This window comes from Cladophialophora immunda (assembly GCF_000835495.1).
Source record: "Cladophialophora immunda strain CBS 83496 unplaced genomic scaffold supercont1.3, whole genome shotgun sequence".
NCBI lineage: Eukaryota > Fungi > Ascomycota > Eurotiomycetes > Chaetothyriales > Herpotrichiellaceae > Cladophialophora > Cladophialophora immunda.
This window is the reverse complement of record NW_015622543.1, coordinates 859,521-886,457: the sequence shown is the minus strand read 5'-3', so window position 1 is coordinate 886,457 and position 26,937 is coordinate 859,521. Positions and strand designations below refer to the sequence as shown.

Below are 26,937 nucleotides of genomic sequence, written 5' to 3'. Positions count from 1 at the left end.
GATCGTCCTTCACGAGACTCGTCCTTCACCTTCCACTCCGAGGCTGACGGATCGAAAATGACCCATTGATATTGCAATTCCAATTCGTCCAGCTTCCTCGGGACCCTAGGATGTTCGGAAGTGACCATAGGGCTGGACTCCTGAGAAACGCATGGTCCAAGGCTGATTCCGGCTCGGACGTGAATCTATTAGTTCTGATGCCGACCCCCTAGAATGGTTCAGTAGTTCGAGTCCCCAGCCAACAACTTCGTACCTATGTGCGATTTAATTCATCTAAATTCTCTTCACAGATATTGGCGTCGTGTCACCAGGAGGGAAGGGGGCTCTTAGGACTGGGAAAGGAACTCGATCGCATTCCGGCACCTGCAGCAGCTCTCATCACGACCGCACTGTCCACAGAGAATGAGGCGCCGGCGGAGGTGATTGCAGGATAATTGCCATTGAATTGTCTCTGGTTCTCGAGTGTCACTGTCCCAACTTCATTGGCCACTGCAACCAGCCTCTGGCAAGCCGAAACCACGAACCTCTCTACATTATCCACCAATAGACCTTCCCCGGGATGAAGGCTGGTGAGGCTTGAGCATCTATGACGAAGCACATTGCTGCTAAGCGGGAGTACGGTCAGGAAATAATGCCATTCCTTGCCTGCAAAACCTGTAAATTTAGTCCAGCACGTGTCACGCCCCCGATCCTGAAGTCCTAGATGACCCTATTGGGACCAAGGGCCAGTCAACGTTCCTCAACCTTTGTTGTCGTCATTGTTTTCAATATTGGTCACCACCGTCTAAGGCATGTCTGTCGCAAATCCAGCAAATCCTACACATTCTTTCCCCAGCGTAGCCCCAGATTGTTATGCTAACACCCATACGCAGACTACGTCACTCTCTACTCTCCGTTGCTGATCATCGTTTGTGTCGCCTTGCAAGCCATGCCGGATGTCGGGCATTATGCATGTGTCGACACTGAGCGCCGTATCACGAACACTCCCACCTCGACCGCTGCGTTGCCAGAGTCATCTTCACTCTGACGGATTGCTTCAACAACTTCGCGAACCAACATGTCTGGTGTAACTTCGACCTGACCCCGTCTAGCCGGCATTCGACCGCCAGATTTATGGTAGTCTATCAGGGCCTGGCGGAGACGAGGTTGTTCTTGCTCCAGATACCACTCTTTCCAGGCGGCTCGGTCTAAGACGACATTCGCTTTATCGGTGTGTATGACTTCATATCGGCTTTTTGGATCGTGTGAAGGCAAGTGCTCGCCGATAGCGCGACAGAGTGCCAACACATCCTTCTCAAGTCCCGCGAAATCCCTCATCCCGCAGACTGCAGCCATCTGGCTCATTGAAATGGCAACGTCGGTGTTTAGATCGCTTAACAGAACAAACTTGCGCAAGAAGGGTTCAATGATAGGGCCAAGATATTTATTCGTAAGCGTGAGTGCCCCATTTCTGGTCGGATATACGAGAAGGAGCGACCCGTTATGCGCAGAAAGCTCAAAGAGGCGGTCCACAATATAGGACCGTCGACAGAATGTAAAGAAATTCTTGACGTCTTGGATACTCGTTGGAGGGATATATCTCTCCAACAGAACAATGTTGATGCTCCTTGGAGCCGCAATAATATTCGTGGGTCGAGGTACAGGTGCGGTCAACGGCCGTGGGGAAGCATGGTAAGACGGAACGACCGCAGCATGGGCGAACACAGTCTGGCCGTGCACGTAGTTTCCATTCCACGAACGATCTGGCGAATGTGACGCCAGAACCTCGTCCATCTGGACGACTTGTGACACAGCATGCGTGATGGTAACATACGGAGGAGTCGTGAACTGCTCTTGAACGATGTCGACGACCTTCTTATAACTTGGTGGTGTGCATTGCGCCTGCGCCTGGCATGGCTGCGATTGTACAACCATTTGGATATATTGACTGGGATATTCTCTCAAGCCCGCAACTGTATCGGTTCCGTCAGTTCAGTGATCTCAGCCCGGCATTTTGGGTTCTGGGTCATACCGAGATCTTGACAAGCCCTCGTGAGCCAAACAAAGTTGTCTTGTTCATCTCGAGACATTTTCAGGCGAATACTGATGGAGGGGCTCATATGGGCCAGCTGCTTTGATTGCCAATAGCTCCAATCCCTCACACCGAGTTTGATAATGAAACATGTGTGTGCCCCCTTCAAGAAGGACCAAGTCGCGAAAGCTGTGAAAAGCACTCCCTACCTCTCAGGCTTGTTCAAGGGTCGTGCAACGCCACCACAAAAAGATAAACTTGCAGAAAATGATCAAATTGAAGAGACGGTGGGCGCGATAGAGGTGGTCGACATTATCGATATCGCTGTTACCCCTAAAGCATTCTCGCCCCCTCTCGGAGCACCTGTTCCTTGGTCGTCCATGTCTATCAAGGGTGAGCTCGCTTGAAACTCTTTGCAAGGGAGCTGCATGTTCGGACACGCTCGCATAAGGAGAGGGGGCGACAACGTATCCTGGCCGTGCGGGTTCGCATCGAACTAATACTTGCACAAGGAGAGAGGCTTCCCGCTCTTTGCATGTACTTGTATCGACGGACCTTTCAGCCAGGCAGATTTAGGCTGGAATGCGAAACACCCGCCAGCTTTTCCCAAAACATGGTGATTCCCACCCCTCGCTTAATAGAATGTCACATGCGGTCGTTTATTGGAGAGTTTCTCTGGCACGAATCTTCCATCCCACATGGCCAAGACGGTGTGCTACACAAAAGAATCATAAGCCACACACATTCTTCTTGTCTCCCTTTGTGACTGCCGTTCTTAGCCTCGTCACCCCATTTCATGCAGGTAAAACGAGATCTGGGTAATTGGAAGCTCGAGGCCATCTCTCGGCGTCTTTGACTCTGTGCGCGGAAACGAAGGTTTCACCTCACCCATCACGTCCTCTGCACGTCGACCACAAACGCACTTCTGTGACGCCATGAACCAGCATATGACGCCCTGTGGCGCCGCAGCTGCCCGTGCTTTGGCATCCTGGTGCCCTAGATAGGCGCCGATCAATCAATCGCTAGATAGACACATGGGGGCGTTCACGTGGTATTTCGCACGGCTCGTCTCGTGGCCCCCCACATACTCAACGGCGCTCAACCTTGTGTGAAATAGAAGCAACGAGTGGATTGTTGGGTGTTGGAACGAGAAGGATTCGGGTCTTGTAGCCATCACAGACGTGGAGAATTCTAAGTCGTCCGCTGGCCAGCTTGGCTCAAACCTCACCACACAGTATGGTGGAAATATCGACCACAGCCACCAGCTTGTCCGGGGGATATCCATCCTTGATCTCTTCCAAGCAGCTTGCACAAGCGAACGACGTTATCATTTCTGCAACCATTCGGATTCAAGGGGGTCCGTTTCCTTTCGGCCCTATTTGGTAGCGTTCGCGTCTCGAAGCTCAGAAGACGCCGAACTTGGAGACCAAACCTCGTCTTCCCACAAAGGCAGACAGAAAGTCATGTCCCTACAGTAAATGGCCTTTGGAATGCTCACTCCCCACTCCCGAAACTATAAGACTCGCCCTTTTCCTCACAAAAAGCTATACTTCTCGTACAATAACAAGGTGAAATCTCCACAATAGTGAGACCACGACACCTAAACCCTCTCGGCATGACTATCCCTAGCCTTGTCGGCGTCCCTGTCTCCCTCAAGGCCTCTCTCCGTCTCTCCGCTGTAAATGCCCCTGGATTCCACATCATCTGACGGGGCAACCTCAGTTCCAGCCTGCCTTCTGATCCGGGCCATCTCCGCCGCCGGGGGTGCTTCCCACTTGGAGGATTTCATGGGAGACACGTGTTCAATATACATTGTGTCGATTTCCTCCAGTGTTCGGCCTTGGCCTTCAATGACGAAAAAGTACACAAGCAGCCCTGCAGCCAAATTGCACCCAGCAAACACGTACCCATACCGGAAATCGATCGCGCTGATGATGAACGGGGTGAAGAAAGCGAGAAGGAAATTCCAGGTCCAGTTGCTTGCGGTTGCGATGGCCATCCCTTTGGCCCTGTACCGTGAGGGGAAAAGTTCGGCAATCAAGGTCCTGAGAATCAATGGTCAGCAGCTGTCAACAGTGACGGGAATGGGCGGAGCTTTTCTCACCAAACCATTGGGCCCCATGTCGTAGCAAAGCCCAGAATGAACAGACACGCGAATACGATCATTGCGACGCCGGCCTTGGGTGTTTTGGATGGGTCCTTGTTGTCCAGCGAGAAGTGGCCGACTGATGCAAAAATCATGAAACAGACAAACATCCACATGCTCCCGGCGATCAATGACTTTCTTCGTCCATAGTGCTCAACGAGGTAGAGGCCAATGAATGTAACTCCGAAGTTGACGCCGTTGAGGATCATTTGAGTGACGAAAGAGCTGATCTGGACGGACTTGAAAATCGTAGTGCCGTAGTAAAAGAAGAAATTGGCGCCCGTAAGCTGTTGGAAGGCCTGTAGCATCACACCAAGCGCGATTCGATATCTAAAACAACGGGTCAGCCAAATCCTTTCTATGACTGTCACCCTGGTTATTGCTTACCCCATTCTCGGTGCCCTGAGCATAACTACAAATTCATGGATAGGGTTTCCTTTTGTCTGGTCTTCGGCACGGAATTTGCTTTCGATCTCTTCCATTTGCGTGTAGATGGCGTAATGGTTGGCAGGAGCTCCGTAGACCCTCATAAGCGTCTGCTTTGCCTCTTCAGTCCTCCCTCTGCGGAAGGCATATCGTGGAGTTTCGTCGAATAGAAGCACGCCCAATCCCAGAATAAGTGTCCATAGCCAGCCGAGGCCAATAACAATTCTCCAAGATGCTGAATTGTTTTGTTGGCCTTTATAAGTCCCGTAGTTGAAACACGCCGCTAGGAAAATGCCGAGAGTGATGAAAAGCTGGTAGGTGCACACGAGGGCGCCACGGATCCACGGCGGAGCAGTTTCGGCTTGGAACATGGGCACAAGAACTGACAGTGCCCCAACTCCGAAACCCGCTACCAGTCGACCGATCATAACTTGATACCATGCAGTGACAGATGCAATTTGGATGACGAAGCCGACAGAGACAATGATAGACCAAAAGCTGATTGAGAACCGACGACCAATCCTGTCCGCCAATGGGGCAGCGAGCAAAGCTCCGAGAAGGGTTCCAATGGATAGCTAAAACATGTTAGTAAAGCTTTTTGGCATGAGGGCAGAGAGCAATTAGTCCGTACCATTGCGACTATGAGTCCAGACCTGACATCGCTAAACTTATATTTTCCCCCGCCTTGGGATTGTGCAAAGCGCTTTAGGAAGTCTGGCATCTCCAAAAAGCCCGAGATTTGGCCAGTGTCGTAGCCAAAGCTGGATATTGTATCAGCATATGCACAGCCATCATGTAGGTGTAACTTACATCAAGCCACCCATGGAGACCAGGCAGCCCATTGCCAACGAGCGGCCAGTGACCCGAGGGAGGGGAGAGTAGTCAAGGCCAGCAAGAGAGCGCCTGACATCCTGACCCTTCTCCGAGTTAGGGTTGTACTTGTCAAAGTACACTTTGGTGCCTATGCCCTTCATGTTGAGCGGTGGTGGTGAGGATGCAATACCTTTGAGAGTTCAACAAGCCTCGAGGATGGCCGCAGTGGGGAAGAAAGGGGGTTTATTATACAGCGGGCAACCTTGGGTAATGCCTCTCGGGCGCTGATATCATTGCGCAAGGGCGGATTCCTGCAATGCCAAGGGAGGTCAAAAGGAAACCTGGGGACTGCCTATGGGAATCCTACCATGGAAAAGTGGCGACGTAGAGAGCCCACTTCGGCTACCAAGTGACAGTTCGGCACGCGGCGAGTGGATCCACAGGCACAGGGATAGGGATGGTTCTCGCTTGAGCGAGGTCAGTCGGCCATCCATGATCGGTAAGGTATGGGGATGTGAGGATGGGGGATTGCCAGCCGCCCATGGCCACTGGGGGAAGGATTTCAGGATTTCTTGTCGAGAGCAGACGGCGGTCGATTGCCAGGCAAGGCTTTGGAACCAATACGAAAGATCGACGTCACAATTGCGTTTAGCGCCTCTTGGCGAAAGGGGGTGACATCACCGCTGGTCTCTCCCGCTCATCTTCCTTCGACTTCTGTTCGACCATCGAGCCATGTCTCATTCAAGCAACGAGACATGGCCAGCATCAACCGTCACCGCTAGCATCCCGTTGGCAGCACCAAGGTGATCATTGCGTCAGTTGATTCCCTCTTGCCCATCTCCCCCATATCATTGGGGAAAGTCCAGCCATACCACGTGTCTACTCAAAGGTTGTCTCGACTCGATCTTCGATGCGCTTCTATCCGCTCGGCGCCAGAGCTCGGGATCTTGATTCCTATTGCGATCACAACGGTTCGGCCACGAGGATAAGAGGCAGTGGCTGTTGAATACAAGTGTGCTTTGAGAAGGCATTGACGAGCATGCCGGAGATCCTCCTACGGCACGAACACGCCGTCGATATTTGATTTGTGCAGCTTAGTGCATCCAATCCATACCCCGGCATTTGAGACCTCGTCTCTGTCCCCTTTAACGAATCCCACGGAATAAACCGACTGCCCTAAAGAGGGATGATCTACTTGACACTGTTTCTGCGTCACCACAACTCAAATACCTTTCCGAAGACCAAAGTGCTGTCTTTGGACATTTTGATACAGTCCCAGCAGGAAAATTCAATTTCATCCATAGTTTGAACAAACTAGCGCTGGCCGGCCAAATGCCCCATACACTCCGCTGTTTTATCCACCCCTTTTCGACTTCCGTAGCCTCGTGAAGTCAGCCTCGTGAGAGGTAACCCTGCCTGGACGAGGGCCTCCTTCTCCACTCCCCCCTTCTCCTTTAGCTCTGGGAAATCAATGGTGATGAGGATGATACCATATTTTCATCGGCAGATCTCCTTATTCTTGCAACATACTGAAGCAAAGGTCGGTCGATGACGTGAGTGAATCTTCTAACCAACGTTCCGGCCTGTCTCGTCAAGTTAATACGGCATTGTGGAGATGAATTCTGCCAGATGCCGGCGCCGTTCTTATAGCACCGTCGGCTGTGTGATGAACCCATCCTTTCCTCGTCAGCCTTGCGATTGCGCACTACCTGGATGCAGTGGAGAGGTTCATGTACAGGTTATATTGCTCTTTATTTTGATGTTCAAAGCTCATATACAAGCATATCGTCTAGTCCAAGAAGCCCTTGGCTCATGTGGTCTGCAGTGTCACCGCCAGCCCATGGCTCTCTCCTGTCTTCTACGCCTTGGTTCATGCTCATGCTCCATGGCTTGAAAATCATCTTCGTCCAACTCGTCCGAATCCCACTCATCCTCCTGGTCTTGCTGTGCGAGCTGTAAAAATCTTTCTAGACCCATCGCACGGATAGGGCCTGCTTGCGCGCCGAGCACAGCGCCGGGATGGTTTCCTTGACCAGGAGCAGCAAGCGGAAACTGTGCTGGAGGTGGCGCAGCATCACCGTTTTCATTGCCGTCGCGGTCCGGCAGAGCATGTACAATACCCCCATTTTGTCGGTTGAGCCCATTCTGGCGCTCTTCAGCTACCCGTGCATCTTGAATTGGCATTGCGACGGGAAGACGAACCCGACCCCGAGCTTGCCCTCGATCCGGGCCTGCGCGCGCAGGTTCGTTCGCCATAGCACGTTGGCGGTTGGCTTGCTGACCACCACCTCTTCGCCGAGGTCTGGCTCTAGGCGGGTTCGGTGGTTGGGGTGGTACACGTGGTTCAGCAGGAGCTTGAGCTCGAGGTCGTTCGGGGAGCTCTATCCGTTGAGGATTTTGTGCTCCAGGTCGCGCAAAATTTACGATCTCGATGTGCATCTGCCGGTTGCGTCGTTGGTCAGGTGCCGGCTCCTCGTCATCGGTATCCTCTTCGTCCGCAAAGGGCCGTCCATGATCTCCTCGAAAGGCGGCAAAGTTCTCAGGCGGTAGCTCCTCGTCGTCAGAGTCCTCGTCTGCATCATCAATCTCGTCCCATTCCGCAAGATCAGGATTGTGCAACCGGTCCACATCAACGCCTTCACCGTCTCCTTCTTCCATCACCCACAGACGCATATAGCATTTGCTCTTGAGATCGTTGAAATGCCTGTAAGGATTGTCGGGCATAAGGTACGCCGAACACAGGTAACAGAAGTGGCTTCTGCACTTGAAGCAGATCATGTGGTTACATCCCATAGTCTTCTGTGCGGGTGCGTTGCACGTTGGACAAGGTGTGGAGTACTTCTTCAAATACGCCTCAGATGCTGCTTCCTCCTCGTTTAGCTCCTTTTGTCGTCGAGGACTGCATCTCACAAGTTCACCGTGCCATCCTTTCTGGCAGACGCTGCAGAATGCAAAATCACAGTCTTCGCACACAGCTAGGCGCTCGGCCATGGGGAGATCTTCTGGGTCGAGTTCTTTCTTATTCTTCTTCCCAGATCCCGACTCTGGCTGTTCTTCTTCCTCTGAGTCGGAGGTTTCCTCGATGTCGTTCATTGGATCAAGGGGTTTGGGATGCTTTTTGGACTTGGCGGCTCCCTGACACCATTGTCGGGGACAATAGATAGTGTTCTTGTCTGATTCGAGTCGCTTCTTTCGCTTGAGCCGCACGTACCGCTGGACGAGTTCTTGCTCAATCGGGATTTGCAACAGTTCGCTAGGGTTGAGTGTCCGATCTTGTTTCCGCCTCTTCAGAGGTCTGCCATTCGCGCCCACCTGTACAGGCTCATCTTTGCCGCAACTCGATTCCAGACATCTGACATTATCAACGTCTCCCTCTGTTATGCAACTTTTGTAGAATTCCTGCAAGCATGCGATGCAAAAGACGTGACCACACAACATGAGCCGGTGGCAGTGTATCCCTTTTTTCGGCTCTAGACAAACACCGCAATCGAATGTCTCTCTCTCAAAGAGTTCGCGCTTGGTCTTGAGGTCGAAATCGAGCAATGCCAATTTGAGATCGCTAGACAATTGAACGTCTGGTTCGCCCGCGAGGCCGAACGCTTGTTCCGCCTCTTGCTGGACATGATCTATATATGCATAGACAACCTGGTCTTTTCCCAGCTCTTCCCACAGTCTAGCACAGTCATCCCTGAGCCGCCTCAGGACGGTTCGGGGCAGCCATTGAGGTGTGACAGACACCGAGATCACTGGGGGTTTGGTAGCTGGATAGCCCGCCGGTAACGAGATTCGGAGCGACAGCGAGGGCAAATGAGACAGGTCGTGGGCATCGAGGGGGAGGACAGGATGTTGCAACTCAGGCTTCGCATCGCTGTCATTCTGACTTTGTTCAGGAGAGGTAGGTGGCGTGGGGAGAATGGGTGGCGCACTGTCCGCCGAGGCTTTGAAGAGAATCCGCAGAGGTTGCACGGGCGTCACGGCGAGATCGAGGGTGGCAGTATACGGGTCTTGATCGTCAACCACGAGTTCAGGGTAAATGGCGGCGATGGTCGAGAGTTCACTAGTTCTTTCATCTTCTGGAGCATATTCGTTATCTTCCATCTTTTTACATGTAGAGTGCGAGGATGGTGAGAATGCGGGGAACGAGGGTCGGTGGAGGGAACCGAGAGAAAAGATGGGCTATTTATCAGAGAGCCATGAGATACGCCCCAAAAGGCCAATTTAGACACAAGGCCTTTTGAAAGGTCTTTGTAGAAGAGAAGGAGAGCAGCGAGTTACAAAGGACGCATTATGAATTCTGGTCCTCGGCAAAGGGTCTCGACTCATTCATGCATACAAACAACCAAACAATGACGCACCAGGCGCAGAGAAAAAAAGATAAGGCGGATTCTGATTGAAGGAGAGGCATCGTCGAGGCCCCAGGCGTGCAGGCACTCAACAGGGGCGGTTTTTTGGTGGCGTGGTGGCTTCTGCCTCGCCACACTTCGTTCAGCCTCGTTTCTCGTGTCTCTCATCTCCTTGTTGACTTCTCTGATGCCCTTTTCATCATTCAAGCTGTTTGGAGTCATCTATTCTCCACCTTTGATAGATACCTAGCTGTCAATCAAGGATGGACGACCGGCCCCTCGCTTCTTTATCGCTCACCCACGTCCGCTATGTAGGTCAATTCTTTTTGTCCGCACGAAAAGGTGACTGGTACTGTGGCACAGCTAACAAGCCCCAGACTCCCGGTGACCCCATATCCTATGCGTCAGCGTGGCTAGCTCTGGTGCCACAAGGGCTGTGCGTGGTCTACGTGACTCTAATATGGGCATCGCGCGAAGCTGAGATATTCCTCATGTTCGCCGGCCAAATGGCGTGTGAAGTGGTGAATTTTGGATTGAAACGGTTGATCCGGGAAGAACGCCCCAAACGTACGTCGTTCCTTTCTCTCTACTACGGACTCCATTGTTGTTGCAGGCTCTCAGGGTTCGTGTGTGATTGATCTTTGTGGGATGGACAGAAATGACGGGCAAAGGCTATGGCATGCCCTCGTCGCACTCTCAATTTGTGGCCTTTTTCGCCATCTCATTTAGCCTATTCTTAATCTTCCGCCACGTCCCCGATCCTTCAGCAAGCTATTCACCTACCACCTTTACCGAGCGACTCTTTTTGTCTTTCGTCGCATGCATGGGGGCTGGAGCTGTTGCTGCCAGCCGCGTTTATCTAAACTACCACACGCCAAAGCAAGTTTGGGTCGGGGTTGCGGCTGGTGCAGTCTTTGCGATCATCTGGTTTCTATTCACCTCCTATTTGCGGCATTTTGGGTGGCTGGATTGGGCTTTGGAGAGTTGGATCTGCAGAAGGTTGAGGGTGAGAGATTTGATCGTCACAGAAGATATCCAGGACGCTGGCTGGGGGAGATGGGAACAAAGGAGGAAAGAGAGGAAGGACAGAAAGGCATCTGCCTCGCGCCTGAAGACTAGATAAGTAGTACTCAACGAAGGTTGATTCGTTCAACATTAGTTGATTTGTGAAATTCAGGTCCATCAATGTTAAGAGAACGCCTCTTTCTGTGATTGCAACTCGGAAAGTCATGGGCTTGGCTCATTGCCCTGCAGAATTCCACATGAACGCGTCTAGAAAAACTTGTCTATCTACGTTTATCGCGCGCAAACTCGGCCAAAGCCGCCTCTGATGCCGTCAACGGCCAAAGTCCTCGATAAAAGCCATATGCACCCGCCGCTAGAAGCAGGTAATACGCCACCGTCCACCGTAACCGCAGTGTTTTGCCCTCTGTCGAAGCCTGGACGAGGTCCGTATCGTCTTTGCCGCGGATGACAACAGGGGAAATAGGGTAGTACTCCGGTCTTCTCACGCGGCCCCAAAAACGGGGAAGACCGACCCAGTTGCAGAATGAATGAATGATGATGCAGGCATAGAGCGAGCTCGTGCGTATGTAGATAAAGGCCGCGAACCACCCAAAAAGCGTAGTGTAGGTGAACTGGAGTAGCGACCTCAAGAAAACCGGCACGAGTGAGACGTGAGGGTGCGTCAAGTGAAACTCATAGAAGTGGTGGATATGCGCGATGCCGAAATAGAGAGGTGTCAGGAAGACGATCTTGCCCGGGGAGATTTTGGCGAGGAGGTGGATTGGAATTAGAACTGAGCGAAAAACAACTTCCTCGGTGATTGGGCCCGCGACGTAGTTCCTGTAGCCTTGCCAACTGCTGAGACTTTCGCTAATCGCAGCAACACCACGATGGCGCAAGTCGTCGAACTCTCCTTCGACAAATATCTTCTCAAAGAGTGGCCCGACGTACAACAGGAATGTCAGGGTGAAGGATCTGAACAGATCCCATGGTCGAACTGGCCAACAACCCAGCATATGCAAGGCATCGGTTAGAGAGAGCTTCGCCGTTGCGATGAGCAGATATAGAGTGCCAGCGCTACCAATGACGCAGGCCAACGTGACGGTTCGAATGCGTGCACGAATAACGCTCGGAGCATCGCGGTTTAGTGTCGGCGATGGTCGGGTTGACGATGACAGGTAGAAAGGGACGACGTAGATAAGCGTGCAAGCGACCTGGTGGGGGATTGATCAGCCATTCAAGCGTCGCCATTGTACAGACCACCATTTGGCATACCGATAGAATGGCCGCCGTGGTAGATGAGATGACAGGCTTGTCCTTGTCTGTTTCGTCATTGGGATCAGCAACCAGCACCAGCCATCAGGGTCGGTCACGACATTATCGATATGTAACCGCATCAGTCGGGGTCAAGACAAGAGATCCATGAACAACGCGACGATTGGGATCATGGGTTGATCAGTGGTGGATTCGGGAGGAGAATTTTTTTAGATTGACAACCCATTCATTCAGAGACACTGAAGGTCTGTGGGAGAACTAGTTTCAGGGGAGCCGACTCGTCGCCAGCTGCGAACCAATGAAGCGTCCAACGCACCTGCATGGCCAAAATAGGTGTTTCTCAGTTTGAGGAAGAAGTCGGCGGGAGCCATGGCGATGGTGGGCGCGGGCTGCCAGCTGGCAAGTGGTTAAGTTCCAATAATGGGTGGTAAAGGATGTTGGCAGACGGTGCGGTGAGGTTGAAGTGGACTTTGGGATAAAGGGGGGGCTGTTCGACTTCCCCAAAGCAGAAATGGTGGCGTTGTCGAGGGGCGACGATGAGATCAGACGCACAAGAGTCGGTGAGTGCCCTCGCAGTCGATGCCACCAATGCCACTGTTGCTGCCACCGCCAGCAATCTTTTTCCGCTGTTCCAGAAGCCAAAATCCTCCTTGTGGACTGAGCGACAGCACTATTGACTTCAGGTCCCCCAGAATTCCAACCCGAAAATTGGAATTGCGCAGTATGCGTCCTGCAGGCAGCGCCACAACGCTTCTTCCCTCCCCCTGTCGCAGCCAGATTGTCGCGTTAATTTCGCGACACCCTCTGATCCAATCGGGGATTTTCGATAGTGGCAGTCTGCCACGCGACCAAGATGGAGAAAGCGTGAGACGCGACCTTCTCACCATTACCCGAGGCGCTCCTTGACACAGAAGCAATCGATGGGCGAGTCCTGTGAGCGTGGTCCTTGCGCAATATTCCTCCGTCCTGGCATACGCCTAGCAGCCACTCCAATTTTACATGGGCTCAAGCCTCCAAAAGAGAAGGAAACAGGGATCTCAAGGTCGCTTCCTCCCCTGATCCCGAATAATCGCAAGGCGGGTGGCTCGAGTCCCAGCTGCGTTGGGGTGTTGGCCAACAGTCATCCAAAACCACACTGCGACTCTCCAACTGCACCAAGCTGAACCGGAGACAGCACAAACATCCAACATTCTTTTCCTATGTACATACACACACCGCTCTGCACATACCAGACGACCTCTCAGACATCAGACGCTCGATTACACTACGCCACGCCCGCGGCCGATCAGATCTCAATTTAACTCGCCCTGAAGCATGCATATGCAGCTCCGCTTGATCGTCAACCTAACCCGAGCTACCAGTACTTTGAGTGCAGAATATCTCCGACAGTACTGCCATGACGCTGGCATTGAGACTTCAATAATACTCTGCCCTGCACATTGAGCGCCCACTCGACGTTCCTTTCGTCTTCGCACACCTCACCTCTAGTCGTTCGTTACCTTGCCAAATCCTCTGACCAAGCACCCTCGGGAATCTCTATCGAAGTCGAGAGTCACCGAATGCATCACCGGCTGACGGTTGCGACGATGAGATAATTATGTCCTCGTCCCCTTCGTCGGTTAAGCTGAGATCGCCGAAGCGGACTGCTCCCAAACGCACACCGCTACAAGAACGAACATCTTCGGAGACAAATGAGCTTTCACCTCGTCTGGGTCAAGAGCCAAGTTCAGACCAAGGGACTTTGAACATATACAATACCACTCCGTTTCCCACGAAACCCGCCCATGTCCTCCTCCCTAGCACGATCCGCAAGAAGAAGAGCTTCGGTCCAAGCCAACTCGCCGATACTTCTGGGTTGCTCTATGAGAGTGAATCAGGTAGAAGCAGCGATGCTTCCCGGAGCTTGCGAGGCGGAGGGTCGAAGCCTACCGTCAGGCTCAAGCGGTCGGTCAAAGCTTTAAGAGACCTGTATGAATCTCAAGCCGAAGAAGCGTCCCGCCCTTCTACCGCTACTTCACCAGCGCTCCGCCCGAGCACGGCCAGTTCGTCACGATTAAGAAGTATCAGCTCTAGTGAAAGCTTATCGGGCGCATACGCTTGGGAGTCTCTGCAAAAGATCACCGCCGATGATTTGGCACTGCTACCCTCTTTGCCCTCTGGATCTCACACTCTTAAACGGATTTCGTCGCGTTCCTCCTTCACGTCGATCCCAGAGAAGGTTACTGCAGCTGCAACTTCAACCCCAAACTACAAAGTACTCGCGGTAACCTCAAGTCCGAGACTGCCATCGTTCCGAGAATCGAAGAGTCCACTGCTTGAGGCGTTCGAAGAGGCATCAAGCACGGAGTCTGACAAGGATGGTTCATCGAGCCCCAATGTTGTTCGGCTTGCGCCCACATCAAGCCCCAGACAATATCGAAGCACCGACCAGTCGTCCAGCCCCAACGTGGTGCGTCTTGCCCACTCCTCCAGTACGGAGCAGTTTCAAAGCAGCGACCAATCCTCCAGTCCCAATGTTGTCCGCCTTGTGCACACCTCTAGTACCGAACAATTCCAAAGCAGCGACCAGTCGTCAAGTCCAAATGTGGTTAAATTCGGGCTGTCATCGCCGTCCACCGCTCGACCTGATTTTTCCAAGTCTTCTACACTTTCCCGATCGTCGTCAAGCTCTTCGAGGAAAAGGAAAAGGTCTGAGTCTGGGGGAGGGAAGTCATTCGCCGAACGAGCTGGAGCAAGGAACCCCCTGGCCTCTAGCCCTCCCGTTCATCGGTACATCCCATCGTCTGCTGCTGCAAGTGCGAGTTCTCTTGTGGACCCTGGACTACCCTCTTCCGCGCCACAGAGCATCCAACAGACGAACGAATCTATCGACGAGTCTAGCCCAGTGGTTCGCGTTTTGGCGAGAGACGACCCGATGTCCGATAGCGGTTCTGTCTCCGATACCCATGCCAGTCTTCAAGCCGCTCTGAGCTCCAGTCCGCCACGGATTCAATACCCAATTGTTCGAGCTCCTGCTTTAAGCCAACATGTCGGACTCGCAGTGCCCAAACGTAATTCCAGATCCATGTCCACGGAGGGATCCATGGCGAAATTCTCACCACGGTTATCAGCGGTCCCTTCTGAAGGCTCATGGATGCGAACAAGGCCGGCCAGTGAAGCGTCTTCCATACCCGATGATCTTGACCAATATCTCAAATCTGAAGAATTGGCGCCGGCATCCACCTACATCATCAACGAAGGTGCAAATCTGACGCAGATTCGACTCATCCCGGACAGTGAACCACAAACCGAGCCCCAGTGCGACTCTGACTGGCAAACCGAATACAGCCATGAAGAACTGGACCCTCACCACAACGAGGCCACGGACGAGGTCTCGGCACTGCCGTCGACAGAATATGCGTACAGATCACCACCTCTTCGCCCAAGCCGGAGCAGCGGCTTTATTCACTCCTCTTCGAATAACTCGTCCCAACAGTCCATTGCGCGACTTAATTCCATGAATTCTTTTACGAAGTCACGACACAACAAATCCTTTTCCAATTCCTTGCGACCAGGTTCTTCTGGTAGCATTACGAGCGTAATCCCTGTTCCAACGTGGGCCCGGAGGTATTATTCGGGATTTTACAGGGACTCTTTTCAGTATCTTTATTCCAGCGGTTCATATGTCAATTTGAGGGAGAGAGCGGCAGCCCAAGCACCAATTCCGGTACATCTAGAGCCGCCCTCGCGGCCTGCGACGTCCAAGTCAAGTAATACCAGCTTGCGCAATATCCACCAGGGAATGATGGATGGCGTTGGCGGCCCTTTCCGACCTAGGAAACGACCAAAGCTCGAAGCCCGGAAATCCCATCTTCTACCTGGTGTTGGACCGCTGGTCTCAAACCCGGTGCGCGCTCCACCAGCAGCTCGAGCCTCAACTGTCCGACGACAATCTTATCCCCAAACACAGTCCTATCCAAATACTCACTCTCGCTCAGTTTCCTTGCCGTTGCACCCTGCAGACCCTCGGTCTCATTGGGCCGGGGTCGTCGAAATCCATGAACAGCCACTTGGAGATGGGCCAGGATCAAGCTACATGATCCGTCATCACAGCTATACCTATAGTGTCAGCGGCTCCCAATCCGACTCGCAAAATAACCAGTCTGTGATACACCACCCTCGAGCAAGCGGCGGCAGTGGAAACATATTTCGTCGCTCCTGGCATCGTTGGTCGTCATCTCCACACCTTCATCACGACGCCCGCTTGGGTACGGGCTCGTCCGTCTCTCGCGGCTTTGGGTTTCCATTCAACGCGAAGTCCCGCTGGATGACGGGCGTGCCTGACCTCGTCACGGGTGGGCAGACTCAGTCCCCGCTGCACATTGACCTCCGCTCTGTCCAGGTAATTTGCTTCACCGCGGGCTTCCTCATGCCTGCGGCATGGTTCGTGGGTGCCTTTCTGCCCCTTCCCACTAGGCCTGCGAGCTTTGGGGACATTGAGAAGCAAGTCGTCCAAGAGCAGCGTCAAAGACAACGTCAATCACACCCTCAACAGCAGTCGCAGCCCCGAGCGCAATCGTTGCGTTATTCACTATCCCAACGGTTTAGTTCCGAGTGTTCGCAAGCAGAGCAGGAGTGGGAATCCATGGACATCTTGGCCAGACTTCGCTATGAACGGCACGCCGCGGGTGTGGCGGAGCTCAAATTCCAAAACGCACGGTGGTGGAGGAATCTGAATCGATGGATGAGCGCCGTTGGTGTTGTGGTATGCGCACTGGTGGTGCTATTGGCGGTGTTGGGAACCAAACACAACTGGGGAGAGAGTTGATTTGGCTGGAGGCCGACAACGTGCGTAAGGATCAAAATACACCTGCGCATGTATTGGACAGGGAAACGAATCCAAAGAAGGCGAAATCTTTTGATATCGACCAGCATATTTGTTTGCTCCTCTCCACACATCTACATACAGATCTTTTTTTTTTATTTACTCACATCGAGCGAACCACCAGCATTCGGACGCCCTCGACGGGATAGATTTTCTTGCAGTCGATCAATACATCTATTCTATTCCATGTAATCGGTTGGTTATCCCTACCAGTCAGCGCCGAATACCAAGTATATACCTATTGTACATCCGTCCGTCCAGGTTAGATGACATCGCGTAGAGCACGCTTATTCGTCCCGCTCAAGGATTTCTTGGACCAGTCAGCAGTCGGGAGTGTTCTCAACCCAGGCAAGAAACAAGCGGAGCATCAGCCCCTGAGGGATCCGAAGACTTGTACGGAGTAAATAATATCCGTATGAGGTACATACACACTCTACCTAGAGAGTATGCATACGTAACTGTCGCCTGTACGGGACCGGCGAGCCGCGACCACGAGCATTGCTCTACACAGCTGGAGCTACCTATGTAGGTACCTATCATCTCGACGCATCTTCGCCGTCCTGGCACACAGTGCACATTTAACTCCCACTTCCCCAGTGTGCTTTGTGCCTCATGCTTTGATGCGATTCAAGGGCTCCCCCCCCCCCACCAAGCCCTTTGTCCAGCCTGCTTCTCTCTAGAACCCCACGGTCGCGACCCAGTTTCGAATCTCAGTCCCATGGTTTTTTTGCGTTGGCAACCACGTGAAATTCATCGAGGGCTCAGCAAATGGTCGACATTGCGGTTCATGGCTTTTTGGGCCCAGGCACCAGCTTCAAGATGAAAAGGGCCCTCTGGCTGAGGTGATAAAATGTCCTTCCGCAAGGCAGATTCAAAGTATACAAGGTTTTCATTGTCAAAGCTGCCCTTCTTTTTCTATCCCGGGCGCCTCCAAACGCCTGGTCTTGCTCTCGAATGCACGTCCACTCGGTGCGCCAGGGGAAAAGGAGCATGTTTCGTCCCGGGGCGGATCGGGTACGCCCAAATTACTCATACGAGCACGGCCTTTAAACGGGCAACTTGAAGCTCTTCCCTTTGAGAACCCTAGAATCACAAACAAGTCAGCTTCAGCTCTCATAAAATCTTGAGTCGCCTTCCACTTCCAAGGTTGTCAGCGCAAGAAATGTCGAAACTCACTTGGTATAATAAACCCAGAAGAAGTCGGAATACAGGACAGTCTGTATCACACCGGCGACCACGGCAATTGGATCAAAATGTCCCTCTGCAAACCACCGATAGATCCAATTCGGAATGTATAGGGCACGGTATATCCCCAATGCAAACAGATAGTGCGTGGTGATTGTCTCGGCCTCGCCCGTCCTTTGGAGCATGAACAATTGTGGCAGAATCGCGACACTCTCAAGCCAGATGGAGAACGCCCACAACACTTCGGGGAGAGTATAGCGGTAAGGGAAAAGCAAGGCCAGGACCGCAGAGCCTCCGGTCAGATAGGAAACGCGGAATGTGTCGAGATTCGGATCGTGGGTCGGCTTGTAGTCGTTTAACATTACGTAGAGAGTATAGAGGGAGGAGGAGAGGAAGATCAGCTTGAAGATGGTGTTCCAAGCGCTGTCGGTAAAGGTCCAGAAGAGATCTGCGAAACCCAATGGCAGTGTTAGAGCAGAGGGTTTCGCGCCATTGAAGCTCTGGGGTCGGACGAACCAAGGTATCTCGTCACGTAGACGAGAAAATATAAGGCCTGGGTTTTGAAGGAGATGCCTGAACATGACTGTTTCAACCGCGCGGACAGATGGTCAGCAATGTGGTTTCTACCCTCTCGGTGACATTGTGTCGTTGTGTTAAGGAAGTTCTTCGACATACATTCGAGACCTTCATCTTGTGAAGGAGGATGAAGATTGAGACCAGATGCGACAGGTCCGCTGCGCAGGGAAGAGTTCAATTAGCACCATGCCAACTCTCTCTAGACCAGTCAGGGTCCGCATACCGAGTAACCTGAAAAGATTCATGGTGGGCGAGTGTCACTAGGCGATGAGCAGCTGGGCACTGCGCGGATGGGGGACGAATTCCGACGACGAGACCAAAATCAACCAGGCAGATCGAAGGGGGTTGCTGTCCGACAAGGCGCGGGAACGCCGCAGGAAAGTTGACGACAACAATTCGATCTGGAGAATAGAAGCTGTCGAAAGGAACCGGGAGCGAGATCGCGAGACGAGTGGTAAAGGAGGGACAACGGCGAACTCGGGTGTGTAAGATGGTTGAAGATGCGCAATATGATGCCAGGCTGTTCAAGAATCTTTTTTGGGCCAAAGGGACCAGCGACGCGCATGTGCAGGCGCAGGCTGTGATTGGCGGGGGCGGCGGATGAGAAAGCCACCGTGGGCGCCACAGAGTTTCCAGTTAAGCTTCGTTAGGCTCCTTAGCAGCTGTCAGCGCCAGAGACCCTGCAAGTAACTCGCTAACTGGGGCATCAACCACCTAAAGCCGCCAATGAAGCGCCCCTAGCTCCGAGTACCTCGATGCCTAGCTCCCCTACTCGGTGGGTGTCGGGCTAAGGCAGCTCCCCCGGTGGCGCCCCCTGAGATACCTAAGCCCTATACGCAACTGAGAAACTCCGTAGTTCGCAGACAAATGTGAGAGCTAATCTGGTTAGCCATGATGATCAACCAATATATCACCGCGTCCCTCGCGTGTGTATAAAAAGATTCAGCATAAGTAAGCAACTGAAAGTCCCCCTTGATGCCCCTGTCTTATTAATTCCACGTATCGACATACTGGAACTTCTTCAGGACCCTCACCCGCCGAGGACTCTGACTCCCTTGAGCGCGTCGAACAAGCCTTCTCCGCGAAAAGGGATCGTCTTCTCCTCCATCCCTTTCCACGAGCTCGTCGAGATCCGAGTCGAAGCAGATCTCCCCGCTGCGACCAGCCCCAGAGTTGCACACAGGATAAAGCTCTCGCGTGGACATGTCGCAATAAATCCCCTCGGAGAGACTCACAAAATGCGGTCCCTTGGTGGAACTGCCCTGGCACATTTGCACCGCACTAGAGAGGTCCAAGTTGCTTTTGACCAGCGCCGAGTTGAAGTCGAGGTTGGCCGGGGTGCTGCTGTCATTGCGGGAGACGTTGGGCACAACCAGCTGCCTCCTTGATAGACGAGGTTGGTCTTCCTGCAACATTATAAAAGGAGCCCGACACAGGTCCTCGACCGATGTGATGTTGTAGAACTCCAGGTCCTCGTCGTCGTTCTGCAGGTTGAAGCTGAGGCCCGGGAGTCGCAGGCCGTTCGACCCATGCCGGTCGATCCATACGCAGGACGCCGATTTCCCTTCGGCGTTGGGGAGGACCGTCAACGCAGACTCGTAGTGATCTGCACCACAGATGCGCCCCAAGTTGCCCGTCATGGTGATTTCGGATCCATCAGGAGCTGTGAGGCGGACGCCTGCGATGCAAATGGGCGCGCCACCGGCGTTGGTGATGTATATCCAGTCTGGCAAGGTGTTGCCAGGGATGGTGCCGCTGAGTTCCTCCTCGCCAAACAGATCCAACGCTCCCCCTTGGTCGACGTTGTTGCTGTTGTAGATGGTGACTCCCGGGACCTCGTCATGGTCATGGCCCCCTTGGCTCAGCCGACCCCAGCCCTTCATGCCATTTATCACAGTGACCGTGGTACCCAGCGGCGACCCTCCCCCATCCCTCCTCTTCATAGGGATCATGTTGTCTCCACCATGTTCCCAGTAGTTGCACGCCGGTTTATCGAAAATACTTGTCTTTACGGGCGTGCCGCAAGGGTCACTGTCGCATTTGCGAAAGATGCCGCACGCCATCCCGGCGGCGAAGGAGCCTGTGGAACCCATGATACTGGCGGTGACTGCAGCGTGGTACCAGTGCTCCTTCGCCCAAGCAATCGCTCGGATCCAAGAGTAAGCGTTGCCCATGATGGTCTGTAGTCTCAAATAGCAAGTCTCGGAGCGCAGGAAATCTTATGTCGAGATTCTTCTTCGTTTAGCGTAGCAAGACGGCGGATGAAGGAATGCAGAAATGACCCAGGTGTGTCACAGAAGAGGCTTGCTGCAAGATGGAGAGCGAAACCCATATGCCCGCACTCTGTGATATGTATATATAGCATTTCACCGGCACGAGGACCGAGTGGAAAATATTAAACTTTGGACGGCGAGGCTGCGCACACATGGTACGCTATCAACCAACTGGTTCGCCCAGATGATGACCCCATCACTGTCGCAGCAAGGTTCAGGTAGTTCTTGGTGCACCTCCTATAATCTGGAAGATGAGGACCAACTGAGACAGGATAATCACGCAGCATGGTGAGATACTGGACGATCCAGACGAGGATGTTTCGAACTGCACTGCAACGATGCTTTGAACTCGTTACCTCAAGGCAATATCAGACAGCTACCTCAACCCTACTTGGGGCCTATGGTTAGCAAGCATATTCTCGCCTGTGCGTGTGGGTTTGGCCGAGGCAGATAAGTGGTCAACAGGTTATGCTCTTCAGACAGAAGATGAATGGTGTGCTTAGTTCATTTCCGACATCTGGAGACAGGTGGTGTATTTCAAAAGTCAAGACGGGGTCAGGAAGATTCGGTTCTGGTAAAAATCATTCGTGGTGCAGAGCACATATTTGCCTATACGCACTGTTGAATGAACTACATTCTATGTAGTCGATGGGTATCTTGGTCAACATGGCTCCGGCCCTGTCGAGCGCACATGGCTGGTCCACTGGCAAGGATCCTAGGTCTTTTCTCCTGCGTACCAGGTCCCCAGCCCCGTTCAGCATCCATCTCTTCCCCGAACGTCTCATCCGTACTTCGTGGACCGGTAACGAAGAAACAGGACGAGGAATAATAGCCCGAAAATCATAAGCATGTGTGGTGCTATTGGACAATAGATGATCCCTGTCGTCCCGCAAGGCTTGAAGTGCTGCTTCGTTTGTCGTTATGTAAATGGCAAGACTTTTTTGTAACCGTCATTCCTGCGCCGGAAGCTCAAAGCGAAGTATTGAAGACGAGAGGGTAACTGAACCAGCAATTTTGCGCCAACCATGCCTAAGAAAATGGGTGTCTTCAACCCTGCGGCAGCTAAAGATGGTCTTCAGTCCCAGGCAATGCCTGCCACAAGTAAATCCGTGAGAGGGGTCATCATGTCGTATCTTTATGCGAAACCAAACGCCTTGTGCTCAGCCTCGATCTTTTCGTATTGTGAACAACAAAGCCATGCCAGCTTCTGAGTCAGAATATTAGGCGCCCCACAGTCGTGTGGTCAAGCAAAACGTTCAATCTTGATTCCATATGCTTGTTCTGTTGGTACATTTCCATGCACAGATTGAGACAGTGAAGATGAATTATATGCAGGTGAATTTGCTGTGACAGTTCCGAAGTTATTAACAGACGGAAAGTTCAGACCAGGTGGCGTAGCATGGGTACCATTCAATGACAAGGGCGGACCGGTATTGTACGAGTCTCCATGATCGAGAGGGCCATGCTTCAGCGCAGGAGAGACGTGGTTGGTCTCTGAGTGAGGCTGCAACGGCGTCATCCAGCGGTTCTGATGTTGAAAAGCTGAGCTCGTTTTGAAACCCGCTGTCTGCAAGGGCAAGCATGGATTTACATTCCCCTGCCTAGTTGCTGTAGAGCCCTTTCTTGATCCGGCTATTGTTAATGCGTCGGGTGAGTGTGCTTCCGCATTCGTCTCGGGGCTTTTCACTGAATCAGGAGGCGAGTTACGACTCGCCCCCCGTCTGACTTGACACGTGGGACACAACTTGACGAATCTCGAGATGAGCTCTTTGGGTACCCTGTTATATATGATTAGTCCCCTTCGAACCATGGACAAGGCTTGCGAGTCGAACCATGAGTACACTTTCCTGACCTGGGCGGAGGTTTTGTCCCTGCCACCGTGCTGGCATTGTTTGTGTGCTTTGGTCAAGATCTTGAACAACTTTTCTCGCACCGCCACTGGTTTTCCTTCATGGCAAATCTTTCTTAGATGCTGGACCGTGTTAGTCGTGATCGGTGGAATACGCGCCCTGTCTCACCTCGGGAATCTTGCTGTCGTTAGGTTGCAATGTAAACATCTTCTTCACCCAAAACCTGACGGACTGTCAGCGTGCCACAGCACTTGCCAACACAATTAGCCTATCTGGGTAGGGCCGCGACTGACCTGAACTGCGCGGACTCTATGGCAGTCGTTTTCTTGTCGATGAGTACATGTTTGATATTGGCAGCTCGACGCGCATGAATAAGAGCTTTGTCCTGCTTCTTAGGTGAGAGGTCCTGGACGTAACTGCGGATAGTACATCAGCAATGCCCGAGAACGTGGGAGACTTTCCGTACCGTTTCATCAGCTCATCAAAGTCGTGTACATCCGGATACCCCTCTAGTGGGGGCAGCACGGGTTCTGAGAGCATCGTGTCCTCGTTCGGGGAGTCCTGACACTCTGTGCCATCCATTGAGGGGTAGTCTCGCGGAGGAGCCAGCCGTTGATGATGTGAAGTCGTGCGATTCGCGGAGGACGGGGCGTAATAGGAGCTCGGTGGGAAAGCACGAGATTGAGAAGGAAGTGTAGGGACCCGTGGGCCTACAAATGAATAATGGAGCTGTGGTCCAGAGGTGGGAGGCAAATAGAGGGGAGCTGCCGATGTTCCTGGACTCGGGGCGTAAGTTGGTGAGTATGCTGAACATGGCGTGTGGACGGTCTGATACGGAACTTGACCATTGCTGTATAGGTAGCTGAGACCGGTTCCATTGGGATAATGCGACATGGCGAGGTGCGGACTTTGAAAGAAGGTATTGTAATCCTGACTGCTTCGTGGCGCATAGTCGGTCATTCTTGGAAGTGCAACAATTGATAGAAGGCCAGTCAAACGAGATCGCAGCGGATGAATACAGGCACAGCGTTCAGACCACAGAATCTGTCACGGCTGTCAAAAAAGAAGCAATATGACAAGTTCGATGCTCTTGGACGCTGCCGTTGGCGTCTTCCTTGTGGTTGAGTACTTTGGGATACCCTGAGCGACTCCGGGGGGAGGGGGGGGTGGAAAGAGAGAGGAACAATGATGGTGAGACGAGCACGAGGGTAGTCAGCCTGCTATGGACAGAAAAGGAGAGGGAGACGACAGAAGGTGATTAAGGCCTCAAGAGTTTTAAGACAAGATGGTTGTAGGGTCTCTCATATGGATTCAGGAATAAAACAAAAAGGTGAGGTAAGGTGTCGGAGGGTTGATCACGGCAAGATGCGTAGTTGATATTCGAGACGAAGGGCCGACTAGAAGAAGTTAGCGGCAAAATCAATGTGCTGGACACCCACCCGCCCAACTGGGTTAAGAGGCCCATCGTCCTGCTGCTGTGGAGATACGAGGAGAGGCGAGCAGGGGCAGACAAAGGCTCAGGTCTGGCTCGACACGAGAAGGATCCAGGAGCAAGGCGGGGGGGTGGGCAGGGCAACGATGGCAAAAGAGATAGGGCAAGGAAAGGATCTGGAGTAGGACGCATATGAGAGAGAACGAGGCGCTGACAGCAGCAGAAGTGGCAACACTTGGTCACTCGCCTGTGGACGTGATTGGGTTCCGTTGAGTTCCCACTCATCTCGACCTCTTTCCCTTTCTCGATGCATTTCACCTCTCAGTCCCTCTTCGGGTCGTGCCGTGATCGTTTTCTTTGTACCCGTGGCTAGCTGTATGCACATCATAGGTGCGTTTCAGAGCATGATAGAGGCTTAGGATGGTAGCAAGGCTCAGGAGCGCGACCACAACAACAATCTCCGTGCATTCTGGCTGCACTCCAAGGAAGGGCTCTCCCGGTACAGAAACAACGCTGGGCGAGAGTATCTGGACTATGGAGATAGCCGGTGTGCATGTGTTCAACGGTTTGCTCCCCAAGAAAATCAGGCGCATGAGAAGGATCCCCTGTCCAGGTCGAGACTACTAGCCATTTTGGGTACCCTGGTAGATGTACCTGTAGGTCGAAGGGACGCTCGGACCGACAAGTTCGATCCCTGGGTTTCCAGGTTTTCTTTGCGAGACATGTTGATGCCACCGAGCAGGGGGGTCCACGGGTCTGTGAGACGTTGGAAGAGGCGAAGCCCCAGGCGACCTGAGGATGGCAACTCCGGCAATCTGAGGCCACGCCCACGAATTGCGCACCAACGCCACTCACCAGGATCAGCAGAGGCAGCAGGATGCTTGGGCAGATTGCGAGAGGTCGACGGAATGAGCTGGCACGCAGTGTGCAGAGGCTGGCGCAGAATAGTTGTTTGCTACTCTTACAAGGGTGTGAGGATCAGGAGTTGAGGTCGCAGGCTACCAAGGACAGCTCCCGAGAATGACATGTGCACGTGACTCGATATGAATCACGTGCAGCGCCAGGTGGCTTGCTTGCCCAGCCTGCGGCCTCGCCTCCCTCCCTCCCTCTCCCTCCCTCTCCCTCCCAATTTCTCCCAATTTCTCCTGAACACAACGCGCCCTCTGTCAACATCTCATGTCGTGCTGCATTGAGCCGAAGTACATTATCTGCTCAGTTCCGTATCAGGGCCGCAGCCGTGCTGAGATATGCTCTGGTCATGGCTCCCACACCAACCCCATCTTTAACCGCGCAAGTCGCTGTGGCTGCCCCCGAATTCGTGTCTAGACCAGACAAGGCGGACCGCCGCAACCGCATTTCATTCCTGGTCACCTCCGACGATTGACACATACGTTTTCTACCTGCGCTTGCATGCATGCCGGCTTTGAGCCCGACTTCTCTCCACGCTGGTCCCCTGTCGTTGCCCCTGTCGTTGGGGCTTGGTCTGGGTCTCCGTCCGTCCAATGGCCTGGCCAGTTTTGTTTGCTGCTTGAGTCAACTACTGGCCGGATCAGAGACAACCAACCTCCCCTTCTGGATTTTCAGCACACATGATGCTGTCTTCGGATCTTGGGTCCAAGTTTCCAACCGAGATCCATACCAGCCTAACCGACAACGGGAATGCACTAACGGGCTCCTTTTCTACACAGATGAACAGACAAGCCTGGTGTTCGACCCGCCAAAAGACTGATAGCAAACAAGGCATTTCCTGGGTTGCCAATCAAAATGCGTGGTCTTTAGCTGAATTGCCCAATCGACAGACTGACCCAGCATCGCCACTGATGCCTGCCACGTGGACAGACACCATCTGTGTCGAGCGCATTGCCAGCAATGAACCGATTCTGGTTACACAGATGGCCCGCTGTCCATCTCCTCGTGGAAATGATCGCCAGGATTGGTCGTATCTGCGCCAATCAGGCCATTAGCATCCGCAAATGCTGTCACTTGGATTGGTACTAGGTACGGACGATTCGGTGCACTCCCACGATTTCGAGGATCCCTCCTCCCGGATCGCCATATTTTAGCCCTTTCGGCAAGCCACCGTCTCAGCCTGATACTATATTGCTTCCCCTTTCTTTTTCACTCCTGCGAAAACAGCCTGGCGCCTGTTTCTTTCTCGTAGCCTGAAACTAACCACGATTCGTCAACGCAATGCAGATTTAGTCAATTCATTGCTCTCGCTAATCGGAAGCAGAACCGTGCTTGCGGACATGAGGGCATCCAGAGACATGCTTCCAACAGACATGATTGTTCCACAAATCCATACAAGGACTTGATCAGTGGCCCGGCAACCTTTGCCCTGTGTTGCCCGCGGACGGCTGCGACGATCAGCCATCCAGGCCATCCCTCCCTCTTCTCTTACTGGCTCTTGGCACCTCCATGTTGGCCATCCTCCTTTCCCGGAAAAGGCGTTGAAAAGTTGTATCCACATGACCGCCGGAGGTTCACATCCTGAGCGACCACCGAAAAAATATACTAGACAACCGACCATATTGATTGGTCTATTGGCGCAAGTTTTCAGCAGATGATCCTGGCCTGTTTTCCTCGTACCTGCCTTGGTGTGTCTGCGATTTTTCCTTGAAGACCCGGAACTAGGCTCGCAATGATTGAAAGGTACATCAGCCGGACTTTGGCGACGTCATTAAGGGAAGAAAGTCGTGGAGGACCGAGGAGGCGAGTCCTGCACATTCAATCGTCCT

At 52.8% G+C, this 26,937-nt stretch overlaps 8 protein-coding genes across 10 annotated transcripts; 2 read left to right on the top strand and 6 right to left on the bottom strand.

The window, feature by feature from the left end:
• Positions 1-945: 945 nt before the first annotated feature.
• Positions 946-1,914, bottom strand: PV07_04885 (uncharacterized protein; the record flags this gene model as incomplete). The annotated part of the gene is made up of 1 exon (XM_016391735.1): positions 946-1,914. The coding sequence occupies one exon, from the start codon at positions 1,912-1,914 to the stop codon at positions 946-948; it is 969 nt and encodes a 322-aa protein (XP_016249254.1).
• A 1,566-nt stretch (positions 1,915-3,480) lies between these two features.
• Positions 3,481-5,557, bottom strand: PV07_04884 (uncharacterized protein; the record flags this gene model as incomplete). Its single annotated transcript, XM_016391734.1, has 5 exons — positions 3,481-4,056; positions 4,116-4,487; positions 4,545-5,158; positions 5,215-5,344; positions 5,394-5,557. 5 exons carry the CDS (start codon positions 5,555-5,557, stop codon positions 3,612-3,614), a joined length of 1,725 nt encoding a protein of 574 aa, XP_016249253.1. The 3' UTR covers positions 3,481-3,611.
• A 1,569-nt stretch (positions 5,558-7,126) lies between these two features.
• PV07_04883 (uncharacterized protein) lies at positions 7,127-9,748 on the bottom strand. The gene has a single exon (XM_016391733.1). The coding sequence runs from the start codon at positions 9,492-9,494 to the stop codon at positions 7,224-7,226; it is 2,271 nt and encodes a 756-aa protein (XP_016249252.1). The 5' UTR covers positions 9,495-9,748; the 3' UTR covers positions 7,127-7,223.
• A 138-nt stretch (positions 9,749-9,886) lies between these two features.
• Positions 9,887-10,976, top strand: PV07_04882 (uncharacterized protein). Its single transcript, XM_016391732.1, has 3 exons — positions 9,887-10,050; positions 10,117-10,306; positions 10,396-10,976. Exons 1-3 carry the CDS (start codon positions 10,003-10,005, stop codon positions 10,860-10,862), a joined length of 705 nt encoding a protein of 234 aa, XP_016249251.1. The 5' UTR covers positions 9,887-10,002; the 3' UTR covers positions 10,863-10,976.
• On the bottom strand, positions 10,849-12,688 carry PV07_04881. Of its 3 annotated transcripts, none has more exons than XM_016391729.1 (3): positions 12,336-12,688; positions 12,020-12,066; positions 10,849-11,958 (listed from the first exon to the last, which is right to left on the bottom strand). In XM_016391729.1, exons 1-3 carry the CDS (start codon positions 12,388-12,390, stop codon positions 11,026-11,028), a joined length of 1,035 nt encoding a protein of 344 aa, XP_016249248.1. In that variant the 5' UTR covers positions 12,391-12,688; the 3' UTR covers positions 10,849-11,025. The 3 variants fall into 3 exon arrangements, with proteins under 3 accessions (XP_016249248.1, XP_016249250.1, XP_016249249.1); XM_016391731.1 differs by having other exon boundaries at positions 12,121-12,338; XM_016391730.1 differs by having other exon boundaries at positions 12,020-12,688.
• Positions 12,632-17,121, top strand: PV07_04880 (uncharacterized protein). The gene has a single exon (XM_016391728.1). It carries the CDS (start codon positions 13,617-13,619, stop codon positions 16,824-16,826), a length of 3,210 nt encoding a protein of 1,069 aa, XP_016249247.1. The 5' UTR covers positions 12,632-13,616; the 3' UTR covers positions 16,827-17,121.
• A 392-nt stretch (positions 17,122-17,513) lies between these two features.
• PV07_04879 (uncharacterized protein) lies at positions 17,514-19,144 on the bottom strand. Its single transcript, XM_016391727.1, has 5 exons — positions 18,868-19,144; positions 18,744-18,802; positions 18,585-18,651; positions 18,060-18,516; positions 17,514-17,966 (listed from the first exon to the last, which is right to left on the bottom strand). The coding sequence occupies exons 1-5, from the start codon at positions 18,887-18,889 to the stop codon at positions 17,930-17,932; spliced, it is 642 nt and encodes a 213-aa protein (XP_016249246.1). The 5' UTR covers positions 18,890-19,144; the 3' UTR covers positions 17,514-17,929.
• A 2,782-nt stretch (positions 19,145-21,926) lies between these two features.
• Positions 21,927-23,727, bottom strand: PV07_04878 (uncharacterized protein; the record flags this gene model as incomplete). The annotated part of the gene is made up of 5 exons (XM_016391726.1): positions 21,927-22,695; positions 22,750-22,889; positions 22,936-22,990; positions 23,061-23,183; positions 23,234-23,727. The coding sequence occupies 5 exons, from the start codon at positions 23,725-23,727 to the stop codon at positions 22,161-22,163; spliced, it is 1,347 nt and encodes a 448-aa protein (XP_016249245.1). The 3' UTR covers positions 21,927-22,160.
• Positions 23,728-26,937: the final 3,210 nt, after the last annotated feature.

Excerpts from the sequence above, each read along its gene's own strand:
- PV07_04882 (XM_016391732.1), top strand. The coding sequence starts at position 10,003 with ATGGACGACCGGCCCCTCGCTTCTTTATCGCTCACCCACGTCCGCTAT. Across the intron at positions 10,051-10,116 it reads CGCTCACCCACGTCCGCTAT|ACTCCCGGTGACCCCATATC; the intron begins GTAGGTCAATTC and ends AACAAGCCCCAG. Across the intron at positions 10,307-10,395 it reads CCGGGAAGAACGCCCCAAAC|AAATGACGGGCAAAGGCTAT; the intron begins GTACGTCGTTCC and ends TGGGATGGACAG.
- PV07_04880 (XM_016391728.1), top strand. The coding sequence starts at position 13,617 with ATGTCCTCGTCCCCTTCGTCGGTTAAGCTGAGATCGCCGAAGCGGACT.
- PV07_04881 (XM_016391729.1), bottom strand. The coding sequence starts at position 12,390 with ATGGCTCCCGCCGACTTCTTCCTCAAACTGAGAAACACCTATTTTGGC. Across the intron at positions 12,067-12,335 it reads CACCTATTTTGGCCATGCAG|ACAAGGACAAGCCTGTCATC; the intron begins GTGCGTTGGACG and ends ATGACGAAACAG. Across the intron at positions 11,959-12,019 it reads CCACGGCGGCCATTCTATCG|GTCGCTTGCACGCTTATCTA; the intron begins GTATGCCAAATG and ends ATCCCCCACCAG.
- PV07_04883 (XM_016391733.1), bottom strand. The coding sequence starts at position 9,494 with ATGGAAGATAACGAATATGCTCCAGAAGATGAAAGAACTAGTGAACTC.
- PV07_04879 (XM_016391727.1), bottom strand. The coding sequence starts at position 18,889 with ATGAATCTTTTCAGGTTACTCG. Across the intron at positions 18,803-18,867 it reads GAATCTTTTCAGGTTACTCG|CGGACCTGTCGCATCTGGTC; the intron begins GTATGCGGACCC and ends TTCCCTGCGCAG. Across the intron at positions 17,967-18,059 it reads TTCTGGGTTTATTATACCAA|GGTTCTCAAAGGGAAGAGCT; the intron begins GTGAGTTTCGAC and ends TTGTGATTCTAG.